Source organism: Zerene cesonia, unplaced genomic scaffold, assembly GCF_012273895.1.
Source record: "Zerene cesonia ecotype Mississippi unplaced genomic scaffold, Zerene_cesonia_1.1 Zces_u001, whole genome shotgun sequence".
Classification (NCBI taxonomy): domain Eukaryota; kingdom Metazoa; phylum Arthropoda; class Insecta; order Lepidoptera; family Pieridae; genus Zerene; species Zerene cesonia.
In genome coordinates, this window is record NW_024045131.1 from 2342013 (window position 1) to 2362169 (window position 20157).

General features: G+C 35.2%; 2 protein-coding genes across 3 annotated transcripts in view; one reads left to right on the forward strand and one right to left on the reverse strand.

Moving 5' to 3' along the window:
* Nucleotides 1–148: 148 nt before the first annotated feature.
* On the reverse strand, nucleotides 149–5226 carry LOC119838236. Its single transcript, XM_038364090.1, has 6 exons — nucleotides 5084–5226; nucleotides 4596–4677; nucleotides 2523–3785; nucleotides 2057–2227; nucleotides 1211–1368; nucleotides 149–511 (listed from the first exon to the last, which is right to left on the reverse strand). The coding sequence occupies exons 2-6, from the start codon at nucleotides 4665–4667 to the stop codon at nucleotides 349–351; spliced, it is 1827 nt and encodes a 608-aa protein (XP_038220018.1). The 5' UTR covers nucleotides 4668–4677; nucleotides 5084–5226; the 3' UTR covers nucleotides 149–348.
* A 592-nt stretch (nucleotides 5227–5818) lies between these two features.
* The window catches only part of LOC119838106 (esterase E4-like), a 29112-nt gene continuing 14773 nt past the window's right edge, over nucleotides 5819–20157 (forward strand). For both annotated transcript variants that reach the window (XM_038363920.1, XM_038363921.1), the window contains exon 1: nucleotides 5819–5947. The gene's annotated coding sequence lies outside the window, so the exon portion shown is untranslated. The remainder of the gene's footprint in view (nucleotides 5948–20157) is intronic.

Below are 20157 nucleotides of genomic sequence, written 5' to 3' on the forward strand. Positions count from 1 at the left end.
GATAAACAAATAGTCAAATACGTTTTAAATCTTAAATTCAACAATGTGTATTAAAAATCTCACATTTCGATACGTTACTCAACATCTTTGAAACAATTTTTTTCAATCCATTCAAGAAGAAAAGGGATCCTTAACTATATGGCTTAGATCTTTCGACCGAGTGAACCATGTGATCTTATTCAAATTTATTCTAGTTATGACAATTTGAGGGTGATTCAGATATGTGTCAGAAACAATTATTTGAATGACTTCTCCCACCAAAACTTGCAATATCTAAACCGATAACTACACTCGGCCACTACTGTCACATACCTTAAATTCGAACCGAATAACCTACAAACCTAGACCCTAAGGCGTCCCAGCCATCGCCCTGTTAGGTCTAAACTCCGCGTGTTCCGATTCTATAGCCTGCTGTATGGTGCTGAACAGTTTGAGAGGCGTTTGCTTCTGGTAGCAGCTGAGGCGCGTGCTCCTGCGCACTGGTGTGACCGTCACTTTGGGCATGCTATTCCTGGAAACATGGTTTTTACATTTTAACAAGGTGCACGACCCGGCTCCGCTCGTATAGTTTTATGCGAGTTTTTCAAATTTACAGAAGTGTTTATCCCAATACAAATACAGACGAATCCTACAAATGAAAAATTATTAATATTCATTTAGCCAGTCTCGAGTTATAAGTGATAGATACATAATTTTGATAACCTTTTGAATGAATAATTTAATTTCAATTGAGTATGGCCTGCATCCTCGTAGAAGGCTTGTTTACCTGCTTTTGTAAGAAATGGTGGTAATTAGTGATTATATAATTTGGTATAAATGAGAATATTTACTGCTTCCAATTGCATGCAAAAGTAGTGAAAAAAAGAAAGTGGTAGAAAATAGTAGAATGTGGTGGAAAGTAGTAGTAAATAGTAAGCAATAAGTAGCAGAAAATAGTAGAAACTAGAAATGGTAGATGCGATGGCGGTAGTAGTACTTCTGCTAGTGGTAGTAGAAAATCACTACATTGTATAAAACAAAGTCGCTTTCTATGTCAATCCTTATTTATGTATTCTTAAATCTTTAAAACTACGCAACTTAAACCGGTCCGAATTTAAAACGTGCAAAGCCGCGGGCAAAAGTTTGTATTTTTTTTTAAAGCTACTTTTAAATAAAAGAAAAACAATTGCATACACGTAGCGAAACATACAAACAAACACAATCTACTCACCTAGCCTCCTGTATCGCGAACCGTATTAGCGTGCTTTTAAACACGTTCTTGGCGTCGACTAGTTTCGCCTCCACGTTCTTCTTTCCCGAAGTCGGATTAATCTTCAATTGCATGAACTTGTCCAGAAGCTGGTCAAGACTCGCCTCGGCTACGGAGCTCTGAAAGTTACGTTTAATCATCATCAGTCCATACATATTCCCACTGCTGGGACACAGGCCTCCTATGATAGTTTAGGCCCTCATTCACCACGCTGGCCAAGTGCAGGTTGGCAATGTCACACGTCTAATATCGAAAATTTAATTCTCGGAATTATAAGCCAGATGTATGATAATAATTTATGTTGGTACATTTCTTCCATCCTACATTACATTTTCTTTATAGCGGTAACATGGGAATCCTACTAATATTATAAATGCGAAACTTTGTAAGGATGTGTGTGTGTGTTTGTTGCTCTTTCACGTAAAAACTACTGAACCGATTGCATTGAAAATTGGTACGTAGACAGCTGGACAACTGGAATAACATATAGGTAACTTTTTATCCCGATATTCCTACCAGATACGGACTTACGCGGGTGAAACCGCGGGGCGCAGCTAGTCTTGAATAAAGGTTGCCTGGTAAAGATGTCTTTTTGCCATAAGGTCGCCATTTGTGAACTAGTTTTAAGTGTTTTTTTATCATATCTATTTTGTATTTTTATTCTTGTGTACAAAGAAAGAATAAATCAATAAATTGAATATGTTCAGATTTGAGATTATACGGTAGCACGCGAACGTAAAACCAAGCAGTTCAAGGTTCGATAACGCAAAAGCGTTGGTCTAGTGGCTACTTCCGCACTGTACCCACCTCCGTTCCCTTGCACACGGCTTGCTCCCAGCACTGCATGGAGGCCGGCAAGTCTCCTCTCCTCTCCTCCAGCAGGGCTCGGCACTCCCAGTAGGCGGCAGTCTCTTGTGCCCTGCTGTATCTGTCGCGTATGGTGCGCAGCCAACGGGCACAGTCCTCCCAATTATAGCCCTGGATATATTTGATGAAAAATTAATTAGTTTAAACTACTGAACGGATTTTGATGAAATTTCGTATACAGACAGGGCATACCATGTCAGCTCATATGCTGAGTAGGGTGATAGGATACTTTTTATTATTTGGAATGCTCATTTTTAATTAAAAAGAAATCCGGGCAGAGCCGGGACGAGTGTCTAGTTTTCAATTAATTATATAAGAAATACAAATTATTCATTTAACATTGATAATCTAGTAAAAATCTGTAACATAACAATACAACTTGCAACAGATTTAAAATCATACTTACAAGCTTCAATAATTCCGTTAAATGATTCAAAGCACCGAGCAGCAGCTCATCCTCGCGGGGCGATATCTCCGACGTCATAGTTGTCTGATAGCTCTCGTTGAAATCAACACTGTCCACGCAGCTGGGGCTCCGCCATTTATCCATATCCCTCATTTCCTTGCAATTCAGCTCGGTGAACGATTCATTATCGCTATCGTGATCTAACGCTATATTTTCTTTATTTTCATCGTCATAATCGAACTTCGGTATTTCAATCTCATGGTGCGGTATGCCGAAGCACTTCAAATGGGGATAGGAATCTATTGTTTTCCCGCGCAAACGCAACCATTTGTTCAGTTTTGAGAGCATTTCCTCTGGGTTATTTAGCGGTGTCTGAAATTTCACCTTCTTCCGTTCGCTCTTCACGGCTGAAACGACTTTTTCCTCGTGCGTGTCCTCGTCTTCATTGATATCCTTCAAACTCGCTTTGTCAATTTTCTCCCCGATGGACGCCCATTTGTGGATGCAATTCTTTATTTCAGACTTGCTTATTTTCTTCAAGTGAACTGCGGAAATCGAGCGCCTGATGGGTTGTTTCGTTGATTTTGTCTCGAATGTAGTGTGTCGTCTATTCGTGATCAAATTCGACGCGCTTATAACTTTTTTTAAGAAGTTGGGATCATGTCTCAGTTTATGAACATCATCAACTGCTGGCTTCTGGACTATCTTTGGCTTATACAATCGTTCGAACACAGATTCCCGGCTATTCTGAACAGTTGTTGTTCTAGGAATTAAACTTTGTCTAGACGCATTGTTTGGTTTGGGAGGTCTGGCTGGCACTGACATGCTTTTCTGTAGTTTAAAACTATTAGCAGGGTTTTTGATAGTTCTGTTGTTCTTCATATCATTTAAACGACTGTTGCCTGACGATTTTGGCTTAGCAAAGTTGTTAGTTAACTTATTTGCAGCTGAATCTTTGGAATGTATGTTATTTGGTTTTTTAATCATGCCATTATTTTGTGTTTGAACAACATTGTGTAGCGGTAAATTATTTTTAGTTATTTTGAAATCTTGAGCTGTCAATGGTTTATTAGCATTTTGGTTAAATGAGAGTTGATTTTTTAGAGGTTTAGTTTGATTTTTAATTGGATTACAGCTGGAATTATTTCTGACAAGTGTAGAAGTGGTAGATTTAGATTTGAGAGGAAGTGTTGTAGAATGGTTTGTTGCTGTCGACGTAGTTGGTTCAGTATGTCCATATTTTTTGAGGTTAAGTTCTCGGAGCTGAAAAAATGACAAATAAGGGATATTGAATATTACAATTGGTATTGTGGAGTGAATTGTGGGTGACACATTCACTCTCTCAATTCATTAACATTTTGAGGGAATTAATTAAGCTAAATAATAAACAATTAGGTATGATTGGAAGGCATTTTCAACCCGCACTTGGCCAGCATGGTGGATTATGGCCCGAACTCTCATAGGAGGCCTGTGGCCCAGCAGTGGTAACATATCTGGGATGATGATGGAAGGCATTTGGGTTTGTAGGTCGCTCTTTGAAGCTCTCACAAGTAACACAAATAACTATTCAAATTTTCCAGCATAATCTGTTAAAACTAAAATGTAATTTATTTCTATTTAAAGAAAAACAAAGATGTGAGGCTCAATTTCATCATTTACCATTACATATTATTATTCATAGTTCAAGCTGGGCAGTGTTCATTAGAAATTAAGGTCTTTCACCATTACAAAATATGATTAAATATATTATTCCCGACATTTTAAACATTACACACTAAGTACGGAAAGAATGACAACAGAGTAACAGACCAGCTAATCAACTCAGAACAATATCATGTCAAAATGAGGTAGATATTAGAGAGAACAGTTCGAAATAAGCACAACAAAATCAAAACAATCTTATTAGACTCATGTATCTAACTGTTTAGTGTTTTATTGTGATAATGATTCAGGTCAGTTGAAAGGAGGAAAAATATTGTTATGTGTGTGAGCTTTTATAACAACAGTGTCATTGATTGCAGATAAACTTTTTCATGTTACAGTTAGGTAAATATATATTATATGGATTAGTACCTTTTGAATTCTAGCCTTCTCTTTAGCAAGCCGTTCTTCCCTTAACTTTTGTACGTATTCTTGAGACGCCATGCTTTCAAAACTGTAACAAATGTAGGCATTATTAAATTCAAATTTGAAAATTCATACATTTTCAATTTTATGCGTTATTTTATTTTGCTCTGTTGGAGTATCTATTTGGTTACATCAAAAATATGCATAACATTACGAATTTGATTTGTTTTAAAGAAGCTTAGGATACAGGACAGAAATATCAAAATACTACATAACATTAACGGGCATTGAAAAGAAATTTATTTTAAAATACTTTATTTAATTCATATAATGTATTCCTATTTCCAGTAATTTAGATTTATAAAAGAACCACTTTGTTTTAGTTTTGTGTATAGAACATAATCAGAACACGGAATCAGTGTAATATTATGACGAAAAAATTAACATGTCCCTTACATATCTATCATGTAAAAAAAGCTTTAATTAATCCTTACTTTTATGAAGCAGTCACTGTAAAAACACTAAGTATAGTTAAAACATAAAAAATAAATTAGAACAGAACTATAACACGGGACGCTATTAAATAATTTGTATTTTAAATTTCATGAATGACGGTTAACCGACAAACTTCAAGTTTGTTTTCAAACTATCAAAATTCAAACTTTGTTTATGCTCTATGGCATTAAAATGCACAAAAAAATAAAATATTGCTATGTACCAAATCAATATTACATTAATGGACGTAAAAAAACGTAATAATATTACTTATTTTACAATAAACGTTCGCAAGTTTTATGATGAATTACGAGACTGGAAAAGCTTACAAGATATAATGTAATGTGATGACAGATATTTTTATTTTGATCTATTATTCGCGATAACTATCGAATGCATTTTATTTGCAAATGTTTAAATGGTATGGACAAAAATAATTAATTTCACACGAACCATAAATAAATTGAAATGAATGTAATTAACATGAAGTTTAAAAAAAAAATACACAGACTTTATAGCTTCAAGCAACCGAATCTCTTCTGTTATTTCAGTTTTATTTGTGTAAGGTAATGAACATTTAAGAAAAACATACAAAATCTGAAATTAACAGAATTTATGCTATACTTATAGTGCCTGCTTCAATAAAAATATTTAATTTAAAAATAACCATCGACAAAACGTTTCTACTGGCAATACTTTTTCAAGAGATGCCAACATAATGAAAATATTTATGACATTGAAATTTGAAATGTCATGTTGGTTGCATTGCTGGTGCTAATGCCCGCTGGGTCACGAGTGCTGAAGTTGCAGTTTCAATCGTTTGTGAATTAAATTACGAATTTATTTGTGTCATTGATAAACAGGTGAGTGTTTTAGTAAATATAATTATAAATACTTCTTGTTAATATAATATTTGTCGTGTCGTAAATAAGTGCAGTTGTAGAAAAAAAACAGATAGATTACGAAAAGCCGGCCGCGCAAAATCGTAAGATTTTTGCAAAACAGGTTTGCTATAATGCTTTTGTTTTATCAACTTTTAGGTTTTGTAGTGCATGCGCTTATGCGACTGGATAGTGTATAAAATTTTCGCTCGGAACGAGTTTTGCGATATAAAATGGTACAATGATCATTGGAAATACTTGAAATGAATAATTTACGATTTTTATCTTCTTATACGAATTTTTATCGTTTGTTGGTAGAAAGTGGCTATAATGTTTAATTAATGGAATGTTAACAATTATCACCATATGTCAATAAACCTATTTAATATAATATAAGTAAAATAAATATTGACTTCGCAAGGTTTATCGGCCCTCGGGGAAACATAAATCACTCTGTGTCTTTTATTTCTATTTAAGGAATATCAGTTATGAGTCAGACTAACTATAATATAGCTTAATAAATTACTAATTGTGCCCCGTGGTTTTACCCACGGCGTTCAATTTTATATGATTTTATTTATTATATATAGCTTTTACCTAGATTATTCAAAACGGAAATTATTTTTCAATTCAAACCAGTAGTTTCTGAGATGAGCGCGTTCTAACAAACAAAATCTTCAGCGTTATATTATATGCATAGATTAAGTAGTATTGTATGAATATAAGCCCCAATTGACTCACAAGAATTATACGAGTGAAGTTCCTAGGATAAAAATAATATACCTATGAAATTATATTCCGTAGAATATTCATATCTTTAAAATTACGCAACATTTTTTTATGGAGGATGGCAATAATATATTATAATATATATGTATTATATATTATAATATATTATTGCCTCCGGGTCGCTAGTATACGTATAAACCTTCCTCTTAAATCGCTTCCTTTCCCTTCCTCAACAAATATATATAGGACCACGTGGACCGTGGTAAGCACCAGCTTTCAAAAAAATAAATAAACAAAGGAACAGAGAAATCGATTCACACAGTAAAAAGTTATGAGGTAACAAACACATAAAATACAGTCGATTTAAAAACCTCCTTATTTTGAAGTCGATTCAAAATGTATGCTTACTGTTTAGTAGCTAATTATGTATCAATATTATAAAAGTTATTTAAAGCGAACGGTTTTGATTTGATTCTGTGTCATTCCGTGACGTCATAGGTACAAAAACGTTTGTACATATTTAAATTTAGTCTTAGAATCAGGTAAAAAATAACCACTTGAAAATGGAAAAAGGAATTCAAAGTAAATCGTATTTTTAAAATGTTTCTGTTATTTTTTTATATATGTTTGAAACAGCATTTGTCAATCAACAGTAAATAGCTTTTGTTATTCGTATCAATATCGTACATACCAACATACAGATTTGTGTTATAAATAGGTTATATACACATCTATAGATCTCATGAGTCATATTAATGTCAATAAACATTTAAACAATCATTCGCTGTCAACGGCGTAAGTCTCGTTCCTTTAACGCAGTCCTTTTCTGAATCTAATTCTTTAAACGTCATCCTTCTTTCCAGTCATTAATTCTTTCCTTATCCCTTACCACTTAAAAGCGGGCAGCGAATTCGCAGAGGTCTGAGCCTCTACGGATATTCACGGGCGGTGGTGATCGCTTACCATCAGGCGTACCACCAGCTCAGTTGCCCGCTATGACATAAAAAAACATTGAGTTTTTACTACGAAACTTGACTTACGACCGACGACTTAAATTAAATACGATATTATGAACACAACTCGTCATCTTCGGTTCAGTCTTAGAACGTCCCGTACTGGACAAACGCACCGAACATTTAAAAGGAAACATTAAATTCTAGAATGCATTATTGAGCTAAAAACCCTGTGTTTAAAAGATGATGTGACGCCTTGTAGAGAGATTACCCTAGTTGGAACCTTCGAGTTGTAGGATGTTATTTATTCTAACTGAAGACCTTGATATTTTGTTTCTATGGTGAATTGTTATCATTGAAAGGATTTAGTACGCTATTTTGAACAATAATGCAATAATGATCTCACAATCAAATCACATTTGCAACTCGTGGTTAGGCCGCATTATAAAGTGACAGCATATAATAGTATAACGCCTTTGATATCGTAAATATTCGCGATTGTCACAACTCAATAATTATAGCCAATAATATAACGAAAAATATAAACGACAAATTAAAATATCCGTGTGACAGCCCTTAATGGTGTCCCGAGCTGCTAAAAACATGGTGTGTGTAAATCGGGCTCGTGCCTCCCGCAACTCGCCCCGCGCTCCGCACGATGACCCGTCTAAACGTCTTTGCTGAACGACTATATGGATTATTAGACTGTGGTTAGGCTGTCTAGACTTTAGAGTATGTAGGGCTGCCACTGTCTTGCTCTCAATAGACATTAGTTATTTGAATGTAAGTGTCGATAGTTTAGATAAAATTCTAATTAGAATCTGATTAGTTGATACCGGGATTTTACGTATGTATCCACTTTATACCTAACAGGTAGAATAAATAACTAGCGATCCGCCCTGGATTTGTCCGGGTCCATAGCACTCATACAATTTATCCGGTGACGGTGTGTAGATGAAAGAATTTTTATAATCGGCCCCTGGGTTTTTGAGATTAGCGCGTTCAAACAAACAAATTCTACATCTTTATTTTATAAGTATAGATAACCAATGCAATTTAAAAAATATATATATTCACGTAACTCAAAAATTCTCCTTCATCCATTAATAAATTCACGTTGAAAAAATAATTTCTCTACGATTTCGATATATGTATATAACATACTCGACGCAATAATGCTTTCTGCCCTGCACAGGAGCAATTACGAACAGGTTCCGCTTTAAATAAAATCGAAGGTTGACGCTTTATTGTTCAAATATCCATTATTTATCACTCGTACGCGTTTAAAGGCTGAGCGGGTGACCTAGGACACAGTTTTGTGCACTAGGTCCTGTCTGATTTTTATCTCTGATTTTAACATATAAATGCTCGCCGATACTAGATTCTGAATATGATTTCCTCTATGTAGTAAAACCTTATTAATAAATAGAATTAATAATTTTACATCACTTACGATTAGAGTAGTAAAAAAGTAGGGTCTTTTTAATTGATCAGTGTTTCTTTGGCTTTATTACGTCAGAATATCTGGGTTAACCGATCTTCATGATTCTCTTTGATTCAAAACATTTTGATTGATTAATTGATTCTGATTATTTTTTATTTGGTCCCATCTAAATTTGATCTAGTTCTGACAATTAAAATGGTTTTCGCTAAAAAATTATTTTATAAATTCTGGGTTATAATGTCCTGTAGTAATATATTGAAATGTCAAAAGTCGGACAATTAGCGTCAGCTGACGTCCCAAAAAACGAAAGTGGTTTTCAATTCGCATTCTTTTTGAGTTTGTTTCTCAATGACTCCGTAAGATTTCAACCGGTTTAAGGTAATTTTTCTTGTGTTTGATAAGGAACTGATGTCATTTGGTCCCATTGCAGAATCTGGTGTGGTATCACCCCCAGAGACGTCTATGACCCTTTTCGTAGGAAATAATTGTTGAAATGGTTGTTCAATATGATATACTACGAATAAGTTTTTAATGAGGATGGAAAAATCGCCTCTAAAGCTATAATTATGTATGTTTCCAAAGATTAGATTGCCGTAAACATCTGTTTATGTTTTTAAAAACGATTCAATGATGAAATTATATCGGGCCGGATATTACAAGCGGCATATGCACTTAGCGGAAATTGGACAAGTGACTCGCTTAACCTCCCTGTTTTATACGTGTGTTTGACGGAATTAAGCCAAGTTTTCGTACAAATATCGTAGAACAAGGAATATTCTGGAACCAGACGTTCGTACCGGCTCCCCCCGGGTTTAATAACATATTTCTATGCTATATACACTCACCATATAAGCTGGCTTTCTATTGTAATAGAATTTGTTAAATCTGTTAAATAGAACCAGAGATCACCCTACAATGTCACTAACTTTATATCTAAGTATACATTGCGTAGGTTGTTTATTAGAAGACTAGCTGTTTGTCCCGGTTCCGTCCGGTTTGACTGGACAAAAAAAAAGTGTTACCCATAAAAGATGTGTGTTTTTTTAAGTTCTAAATAATAATTGAATAACTATAATAACTAATGCTGTCTTTCACTTTTTGCCCTGATTTAGATAAAGCAGAATTATAATTATCTTATTATTTAACATTCTACTGTCAAGAAGAAAAGTGTACTAACGTTAACAAAATCATTATATTCGTACCAAAATATATTGTTTTGTTATCAATAGATAGAGAGATATCCTGCCAACAGAATGCATTTGAAGAACCATTTTTGCCTGTGTATATAGATAGTAGACAGAACTAACTATCGCTAGGTGTTGCTATAAACGCGAACCTGTAAACCGTTTACAATTCGACCAGGAAATAGGAGGGCGGAAAATGTTTCCTCGACCAATTCCACATCCCACTTCTATCAGGTATCATGAGCAATTATAACCATAAAAAAAAACGAATGTTCATGAGTGGTATGCAGTGGTACGCTTACCATCAGGCGAACCACCTAATTTCCCGGTATGATATAAAAAACAGGAACTCCCACATGAGCCGTCATTTGAATTCAGCGCATTATATCCCTTTAAAAAAAAACGAAAGTTGGCTTACCATCCATCCATACCATGCGCTTACCTTCAGGCGAACCAGCTTATTGCCCGGTATATAAAAAACAGAAACTCCCACATGAGCCATCATTTGAATACCTCATTTTTTGTGAACCTGACAGATTACCATTAAACGTCGATAAGTCAATATCATTTCATATTCGGTTTACTTTCTCCTTCTTTCGCCGAACGAGATGTTTACACGCGTTCACTTTCCGCTCGATATTTTAACTATATAGAGAATAAAATGCTTATTATGAGCTTTCTAAATTATGCGAATGTATTAACTCGACTGTTTTTGAGTTACCGTTAGCGTGTTGCAGTACAGTTTTGTGTACGCCACAACCTTCTTAATTAATCGAGCAGTGATGGGTGGTTTAATCTCGAAACTAGCGTGGTAGCCCGCGCAGTCAAGGGAAATTCCCGTGGAGATGAGATATTCCATCGCAGTATGTCATTCCATACTATCTCTAGACATAAAAACCATATAGAAACTAAGCGGCAGGATACTGCTGATTTGATGTTTTCTTTAAGAATTCCCGCCACCACGACTAAGATCGAGATTGACAACAGTGGAGCTTAGACTGTAGGTCACTGCCTAGGGTACTCTACCAGTGGGAGTCCGAGGTAACCCACGGTCTTTTCCCCAAAATCGACATACTTTAAGAAAAGTTTGACGATTCAAAGGCTGGGAGTACTAATAATCTCACATCTGTCACTGTTTTGCCCATCCTACTCTAGAAGCTTGGTACATTCTTGTAAGCTAAAGCAACACGCTCTACTGAAGATGGCTATCTCATTCAAAAACGCAGTGACCTTGGGCTTTCGGCATGACGTAAATCCTTTTCGCATCTCTTTCATATGATGATTGCGGGCCAGTAGGTAATCAGCGGGTGGATTGGAATTTTTATTAGAATAATGTTTGAACTTCGTGGAAGTTATAACTTCCACGTATTAATCCTTATTGGAATATGTAATTTAATTTTGTACTATGCGGATACATATATTGAATAGATAGGTTGTAGGCGCCTAGCTTTTCGCCCGTGACTTTGCCCGCTTAGTAAAGGTTTTTTTCGCGTAGTAGATTTCCGGGACAAAAACTATCCTATATTTTTCCTCGGCTCAAAAACTGTCACTATACCAAATTTCATCCAGATCGGTTCAACGTTTTGGACGTGAAGTACCTAGACACAAACGAATTTGCTTTCGCGTTTATAATATTAGTAGCGATTACACGACTGAAATTCTCCACTAGATTGTACTACTAAATATAGGTTCTTATATCCGTTTAAATAATAGTATCTTTTTAATTAGTATCTAATTAAGAGACATGTTGCCAGCTCTCATAACGATTCGGCAATGTTAAGTTTATTTTGTAAAAACACTGCATTTTATTCAAGGTAACACCTTGCAGCGCAATGACGTGGAAAATCTCGAATAAACATAAAATGAAAACGTCGTAATTCATCTACATATATACAATACATCACAGACAAGATAAGAATTTACAAGTTGCCATGTAATATAAGTGTGGTTTTAACGAACTGCGGTCACGATTTACAAATTCAGAAGAGAAGTAGATCGAAGTGTTATATAAATTTGTATAACATTTTGGGTTCGGTATCCAAAGGGTGAAAACGGGAGTATATAATCTATGTATATAAAAGAAAGTGGTGCTAGTTGCATTATTTATAACTCAAGAATGGATTAGCCGATTTGGCTGAAAATTTGTGCAGAGATAGCTTAGAACCGGGGAAGGGATATAGGATATAACAAACATTTTTATCACGGACATCCCACGGGAATGAGAACATGCGAGGAAAACCCCGGGTATATCTTTGCGCGTAGTCGCAGGAAAGCCGCGCAAAGCCGCGGGCGGAAAGCTAGTACATACATAACTAGGACTTCGCTCTCCGTCTCACCAGGTTTTAGCTTACAAACTGTCATGTATTTGTGTTGCTGATATACCAACAATTAATAGAAAAAATCGAGGTTAAGCAATGTTTTGCGCGGTCATAAATTGGATTGATGTTCAAAGCTGTCTTTACCTCATTTGCATGGAACCCTTAGTACCGTAAGTCCGACTCACTCTTGACCGATTCTTAATATTTACCCAGCTACAATTGAGATAAAATCTAAATTACGAGATACCCAAATTATACCTACATCAAAACGGTACATATGACGTAACTGATACAGTTAGATAGCTTCATAGACTTCTGTTGCAACGATAAAAAGTAAAGAAGAAATTCTGGTCACGTAACTCCCCAAAGGTCCCAACATTACTATTATATCGTGTTATTTAATATTCTACTATTTTATTATCATTAGTAGTTTCGCAGGTCACGCAAGGAACTTTATTATATTCCTTTTTTGTAACATTTTTGAAGCTTTACTATCATAATACATAAGCTTATAGTACTTAACACAGTATTATATTCGTAAATAATATTTGTAAATTACCCTTTATGTTTTCACTATAATGAAATATATGAATCGCAAAAATTAATTATTAATTTGTTACTTGAATCGGGTACCCGAAAGCCCGTTTTTTATTCCTCACTCTTCCCAGTCCATTCCTTTGCTCCCGTCTTCATATCCCTTACGGTTTAAGAGCGGACAACGCATTCGCAAATTCTCTAGTTTTGCAAGTGTTCATGGGCGCTGACGACTGCTTACCTAGGCGACACACCAGCTCGGTATCCTGCTCTACCATAACACGACTGACTTATTGCTTAGTAAGCAAGAATGAAATATTTTTCTTGCTATGTTTAGTCCTTACGTATATGCACATATGCTCGTGTTATTTTTAAAAGAGTATCAAATTAAAGGCTAAATATTTGTGCGTGTTGAAAAAATGCTATTCTTTAAACCATTTTCGCGAATGCTTCTGTTGTTGTCAGTGGCGTAGCTAGAGGGACAAGGTCTCTGGTGCATAGGGAAAGAATCGAGCCCTCCTCCCCTCTTTCCGCCTTCCTCCCCTCTTTCAAAGCAGAGGTTAGAGGGCCCCCTGAGCTCCGGGGCCCTGGTGCACTGCACCACCTGGCCCTATGATAGCTACGCCACTGGTTGTTGTATATTTCTATCTCATAGACATTTTTTCTGCCTAAAGTAGAAAGAAAACCTTTCAACATTTCACGGAAAATTGCCATGGATTTTACATGTAAACATTGTGTAAGGCTTATATGATTGTTTTGACGTGGGCATATCGATGTCCCCTAATTGATTAAGCTATTATCTTACTAGCTATTAGCCAAGGTCTAGAATTACAACCCGAAAAGGTTTCGGAGTGTTATCTGTCTAGTCAATAAGCAAGGCCCCTAATAGAACACGCCCTTAATATAAATAGATCTAAAACCTTTATTCTTCGCAATTTTATATGTTGTCCTTAGTTAGATTCAATTTTTGGACGTTATGGGAAATCTCGACCGTTGATTTTATTGATAAATCTAAAGAAGAATCCGTTATCAAACGTTTGTTCTTTTTAAAATTATTGAACTCGTACTTGGGTTGGTTTATTTTAAACGATTTGAGTCTGAAAAGTTAATAAGAGTTTTCATTTAGTGAATCAGTAGGTTGAATTTCATTTAGTGTTACTTTTAAGACCTTAGATTTTATATGGATGTAAAGGAAAGATACGAGATAGGGCCGCTGTTGTGTCTGTCTTTATTACATACTAGCTGCGCTCCGCGGTTTCACCGGCGTAAGTCCGTATCCCGAGGAATATTGGGATAAAAAGTTGCTTATATGTTATTCCAGTTGTCCAGCTCTCTACGTACCGAATTTCATTGCAATTGGTTAAGTAGTTTTTGCGTGAAAGAGCAACAAACACACACACACATCCTTACAAAATAATATTAGTACTATTTAGAATTATAGTAGGATAGGATTAGTAGGATAGGACGTGTCTGTCTTTATGACATATTAACGTTTCACCCCGGTTTTACTCATGCTGCCTATATAACCTACAGCACTCGTGTATCACATACATATTCAAATGTGAATTTTTGAAAATTGATACAGTTGTTCCAGAGATCAACGCGTGCAATAAACAAACTCTTCAGCTATTAATTAATAATGTAGATAGATTAATATCTTCAGTTTAACTAATTGTTAAGCGACATATATAAATTTATCTAACTTATCCTACCTTACGATACTTTGTTATCAAAGTCAAACAAGCGAATAAATTGTAAAAAAATCCAAGAGAATTACAAATTCTACAATCGCGTGTCTCCGGCAGTTATTCGCCTACAATTCAGGTTATAACTGATCATTATTCAATGAGTAATGTTAATTTTAAATAGAGGCGCGTGAGATGTGCTTTACATATATTATGAACGAATTTTCTATTGCTGCTAAGCGAGATGTACGGTACAGTTGAGTTTTATTCTTGTTAGTGAGAGTTTTGATGCAGGATTGACAATGGTTTGATTTTATCTAATAGTCATCATCATCAGCCCATATATGTTTCCACTGCTGGGACACAGGCCTCCTATGAGGGTTATCTAATAGTGCTTGGAAGTAAATCTTTAGCACGTGTATGCGTTTGTACAATTGCTTTAAAAAAAAAGGAATGCTACACGTGCAATGCGTTTTGTTTTATGTGTTTACTAGCTGCGCCCCGCGGTTTCACCTGCGTAAGTCGTTATCCCGTAGGAATATTGGGATAAAAAGTAGCCTTTATGTTATTCCAATTGGCCAGCTGTTAACACACCAAATTTCATTGCAATCAGTTTAGGGCAGTTTTTGCGTGAAAGAGCAACAAACACACACACATCCTTACAAACTTTCGCATTTATAATATTAATAAGATAGGATAGTAGGATGTAGATAGAATTTTGAGCATTGTTTTTCAATGTCACGGCGATTTTCAAAATTGATTTAGATTGTTATAAATAGAAGTTCTGATGATAGAACATTTTCATCAATTTATTATAGTTTATACCACATTAACTTCAACTAGCAACTAATGAACTGAAAAACTGTATCCTTTATTACTTTATAATATTCATGAATATGTTAGACGCAAATATTTTTTGCTTAGAATTGGTAAACAAAGAATCTTTATAGAATAGAATCATGTACAAAATCACAATTGTTATAATTACAATGTACTCCATCGAATTATCTCCGCTACTCAGCCTTGAAACTATTTGCAAATGTATAACTTTCAGCTCTTATCACGCGACACAGCAATTACAATTTGTGATGTCATTACTTTCTTTGTATAGTTTTTCATTATTGCAATTGCCTTAAAAATTTGGAGGACGTTTAATTGCAGAAAAAGCCAAGGGCAGTTCGAAGGACCTCGGGTCCTTCGAGCTCGGGTCCTTCGTCCTTATGGGACCAAGATAGCTCTTTAGAATGATTATATAATCCTCATATATTTTATGTAATATCGTAGCTTCAAGCTATTTTACGCATTTTTTATCACTATACTATACCAACCTTTCTAGCATCTTTTGTGAGAACACGAGCAATTTCTGATTTATTCTTTCTACATTATGTACCTCAATTTGACTTCCATTTGGCTGGGTGACAATACAAAAGTTAAGACATCTTTTACATTAAACATTTCCGCCACGAATAGTGCTTGTTTTTCTTAAATCAATTGCCAATAAATTAAATTATTCAAAACATTGAAGTGCGAACGGAAGAGGCAATGAAACCTAAACGTATGCAATTATTTACAATACGGTAGGAATTTAATTTAAAGTTCCTATTTACCGGTCAATAAATACAACATTATCTAGAAGGAAAATGCCATTGCACAGAGGTCAGGAGAGGAGGTAAATCAAATAAAGGATCATTTACCTTCTAGGATTACGCAAAAATAACTGTTTTACGAATGCCGAGAGCGTTTTAGTGAGCAAGTCGACGTTGCTATTATCTGTCATTTCGAGTCTGCGATAAGATCTCGTTTTATCTGTTATGTTGCTTATTTTGACACTATTTGTAACTGATAGGACATATGTATTGATCTCGAGCTCAACAGAGCGCTGGTTGTTATATCTTTATAAATGAAAAATGTATCGCCAAATTTGTTGATAAACGTAAACCTTGAGAACACCTCGACTAATCCTTATGCAGAGAAATAATAACGTAACACGGAAGAAGACGGGATGGATCGCTAGGTTTTTTTTATAATTGTTTTAAGTTGTTTTATAGAGCGTGTATGTGTTTTTAGGTGTTACTAGAGTGGGGAATATCTTTTAATAGACATTGATCCATAAGGTGTTATAAATAATATAACTATATCATTAAAAATAACTCAATATGTTATAAATTATGTCAGTATATAAAACATATAATCTAAACCTGCTTTACTAATAGACTAGATAATGATAATTCTAAATCAATACTGTCTAATTAAATCCGCATAAAAAACGATTAGTAAATTAAAAATTTTGTCGAGAACAGATTCTGTTAACAACATGCAGCTACACGTTTGGAGTTATGTAGTCATGTGAATTTTAATGTCACAATTAATAATCGATGTTCGTATTTAACGTACTGCTCTTTTATTATCTGCTTTAGTCTAGTTTTAAACTAAATGCTGGTGAACAGAAGGCACTCCAATGTAGCTCAGTATAGTTAGATTTACATTTAAGATGATAGACAGAATAACATGAATTAATTTTTTGTTGAAATACGTAGATTCCACTTGTAACCGTTTATAGTGTACTAGCTTTAGCCCGCGCCTTCGCACGCGTTCAATTCGCAGTAGTTTTATAGATGTATTATATATAAACCTTCCTCTTGATTCACTCAGAAAACCCCATAAAAATCCGTTACGTAGTTTTAAATATTTAAGCATACATAGGGACATAGAGACAGAGAAAGCGACTTTGTTTCATACTATGTAGTGATAACAGATTATCGGCAAATGCGTAAGGATTGATTTAAATGTTTCATGTCTTTTACTTTCCATTTTATGAATTTATAACCTTCGTCACTAAAATGCTCAACAGGCTGTATGCCTTCTCATGCGTTCTTTGATGCAACAATTGCATCAAATTCGTCTCTATAGTTTTTGTGTGATCCTCGTACAAATTAACAGATGTACATTTACAGTACATCTGTTCGCAGCAAGTGTTTACTACGTAATTGATTCTGAATGATTATGGAATTCGCAGTGAAATCGCGAGACATCGTGAGTCATGCGTGTGCGCACGCCATGCTGCTACTACACGCGTTTAGTCATTTCAAATTTAGCGGATATCCTTCGAAACGAAGGCATTGTTGGGTGACACACTGATGAAAGAATGACGGCGCTAAGTACGCGAACGTGGTGTGGTTTCTTATAGTCTTAAATGATTTTACCAATATATAAATTATTTAGGATAAGTTATATAAATTTGTCTTTTACTTATTGCTTTTCGATCTTATCCTTCGATGTATATATATTATAGTATATACTACCGTCCACGGAAATAATCTTTACTGATATTAGAAAGCTGAAGAGTTTGTTTGTATTTGTATGCTTGAACGCGCTAATCTCAAGAAATACTGGTCCGATTGGAACAGTTCTTTCCGTATTAGATACAGCCTTATACAACATATCATAAGCATAGCTAGTGATATAACTGACTTGATGGTGGGCCTAACGTTCGCATTATATAAATATGTGATAATATAAATTACGGTATACGTTGCTGACGTCATAGAAGTATTATAGTCACTTCAATATTGGTAAAATATTATATCATAATATAATAATATACCTATTTGCTACAATTTTTATTTTTAGGTATATATTATAGCTATATGTGTGAGCACATTTATAGGTTTTTAAACTGGCAAGAAAATAATAAAATATAACATCACTCGTCAGGGCGATTCTAAACGGTGTTATTATGTGATTCTACATCCCACCTTCTATATGCTACTAGAAAAGATGTACACTATTTTTTTTTAATAAAAGAAAGCGGACAAACGAACAAGTGATTCGCCCGTTCTCGAGCGATCACCACTGCCCATGAGCCTTTACAAGAAATATCTATCTGGACATTATATTTCCAAATGTGGGATTCGAGCACGCTTCGGCAGGAATTGGGCCAGCTCGCACCGGGCACCACAACCTCTAATGCTACAGAATATTTGTGTGAAATAGTAGCATACAATCGCTACTGTATTTTGTACGATGTGTGCGGGAGCTGGAGACCCGTATGCTTTTTCTTACTATTTCCAATCCTTTTTTTTATTACCAACATAAACGAAGGACTTCGTGCCATATCTCTTAAAGTCAGTAATTCATTTGCGTGGTTAACGCGTGAGCGTAGAACCGAGGGGTCCTGAGTTCGATTCCCGTTGGGGACGCACGAAAAAAAAAAGTCTCATCTGGCAGGACACAGAAAGCTGATCACCTACTTGTCCATAAAAAAATCGATCAGTGAAACAGATGTATATCATCTGCCCCATACCCCAGTAGGGGACACGGGACTTCACTTTATGGCCCGCAAATAGCCTAACAGTTCTGCAAATGTTCATGAGCGGTGATAGCCCTTATCCACGTGTCCCGCCAGCTCCTTTGCCAACTATAACATAAAATAAACTCAAGGAAACGACTCCTAAGTACTGGCTCTGTATGCAGAACAATTTTGTTCGACGAAGTGAACAAAAAGAGATTATTAAAGTCATGCAACTGTGAAAGAAACGCATTGTCGGCCAATACCTTGATATGTTATGTTGTTATATGGCAAACAGGATTACACATAATGCCCGTGTTCTTTACTCCAACTCGTGTGTGAAGGTCGACACTAAAAACTATATATAAATACAAACTAAAACGCTAATAACTGATCTGGATGAAATTTGTCACAAAGATAGTTTGAGACGTGAAATAGTGGCATGCTACTGCGTAACAAACGTACACATATATCCATCCTCACGCACTTTCGCATTTATAATATTAGTAGGACCCTAAACACATGACTCATATATACAAATATATTTAATAGCAACACATTCACACAAAGTCATTTCTCATTCAACAGGCGATATTATTAAACAATATTTATTATTTATTAACCGACGATTTAAATAGTCTCCATTGTTTTAGATATGGTTATGCTATTGTTTGGTAGTTGGTTGATACACGTCATTTGCCAAACTGATTTCATAGGCGTCCTTAACCAATGACCTCGTTATGTTAATAGCTAGTTGTTGCCCGCAGATTCGCCCGCGCGGTCTTATATTTTTTCATGGTACAAACTTTCAGCCCCTTTTTTATCCCCTTGGGGGTAGAATTTGTCGGAATCTTTTCTTAGCGGATGCCTACGTCATAAAATCTGTCTGCATTTAGAAATTAAAGACTTTTTAACGTATTTAAACACAATTTATTATATTTTAATTACCTGACGTTTCGTTAATAATATAATTAATAAATCGCGTTTTAAATCCCTTGTAAAGTTTTTAATATCTCAATTTATAATACTCGAGTAAAATCAATCACAAGAATATACT

Bases quoted from the DNA above. Each gene is read 5' to 3' on its own strand.
- LOC119838236 (XM_038364090.1), bottom strand. From the start codon at position 4,667: ATGGCGTCTCAAGAATACGTACAAAAGTTAAGGGAAGAACGGCTTGCT. The intron at 3,786-4,595 runs GTACTAATCCAT...TCATTTTTTCAG, and splicing joins AGAAGGCTAGAATTCAAAAG to CTCCGAGAACTTAACCTCAA. The intron at 512-1,210 runs GTGAGTAGATTG...CCATGTTTCCAG, and splicing joins TTCGCGATACAGGAGGCTAG to GAATAGCATGCCCAAAGTGA.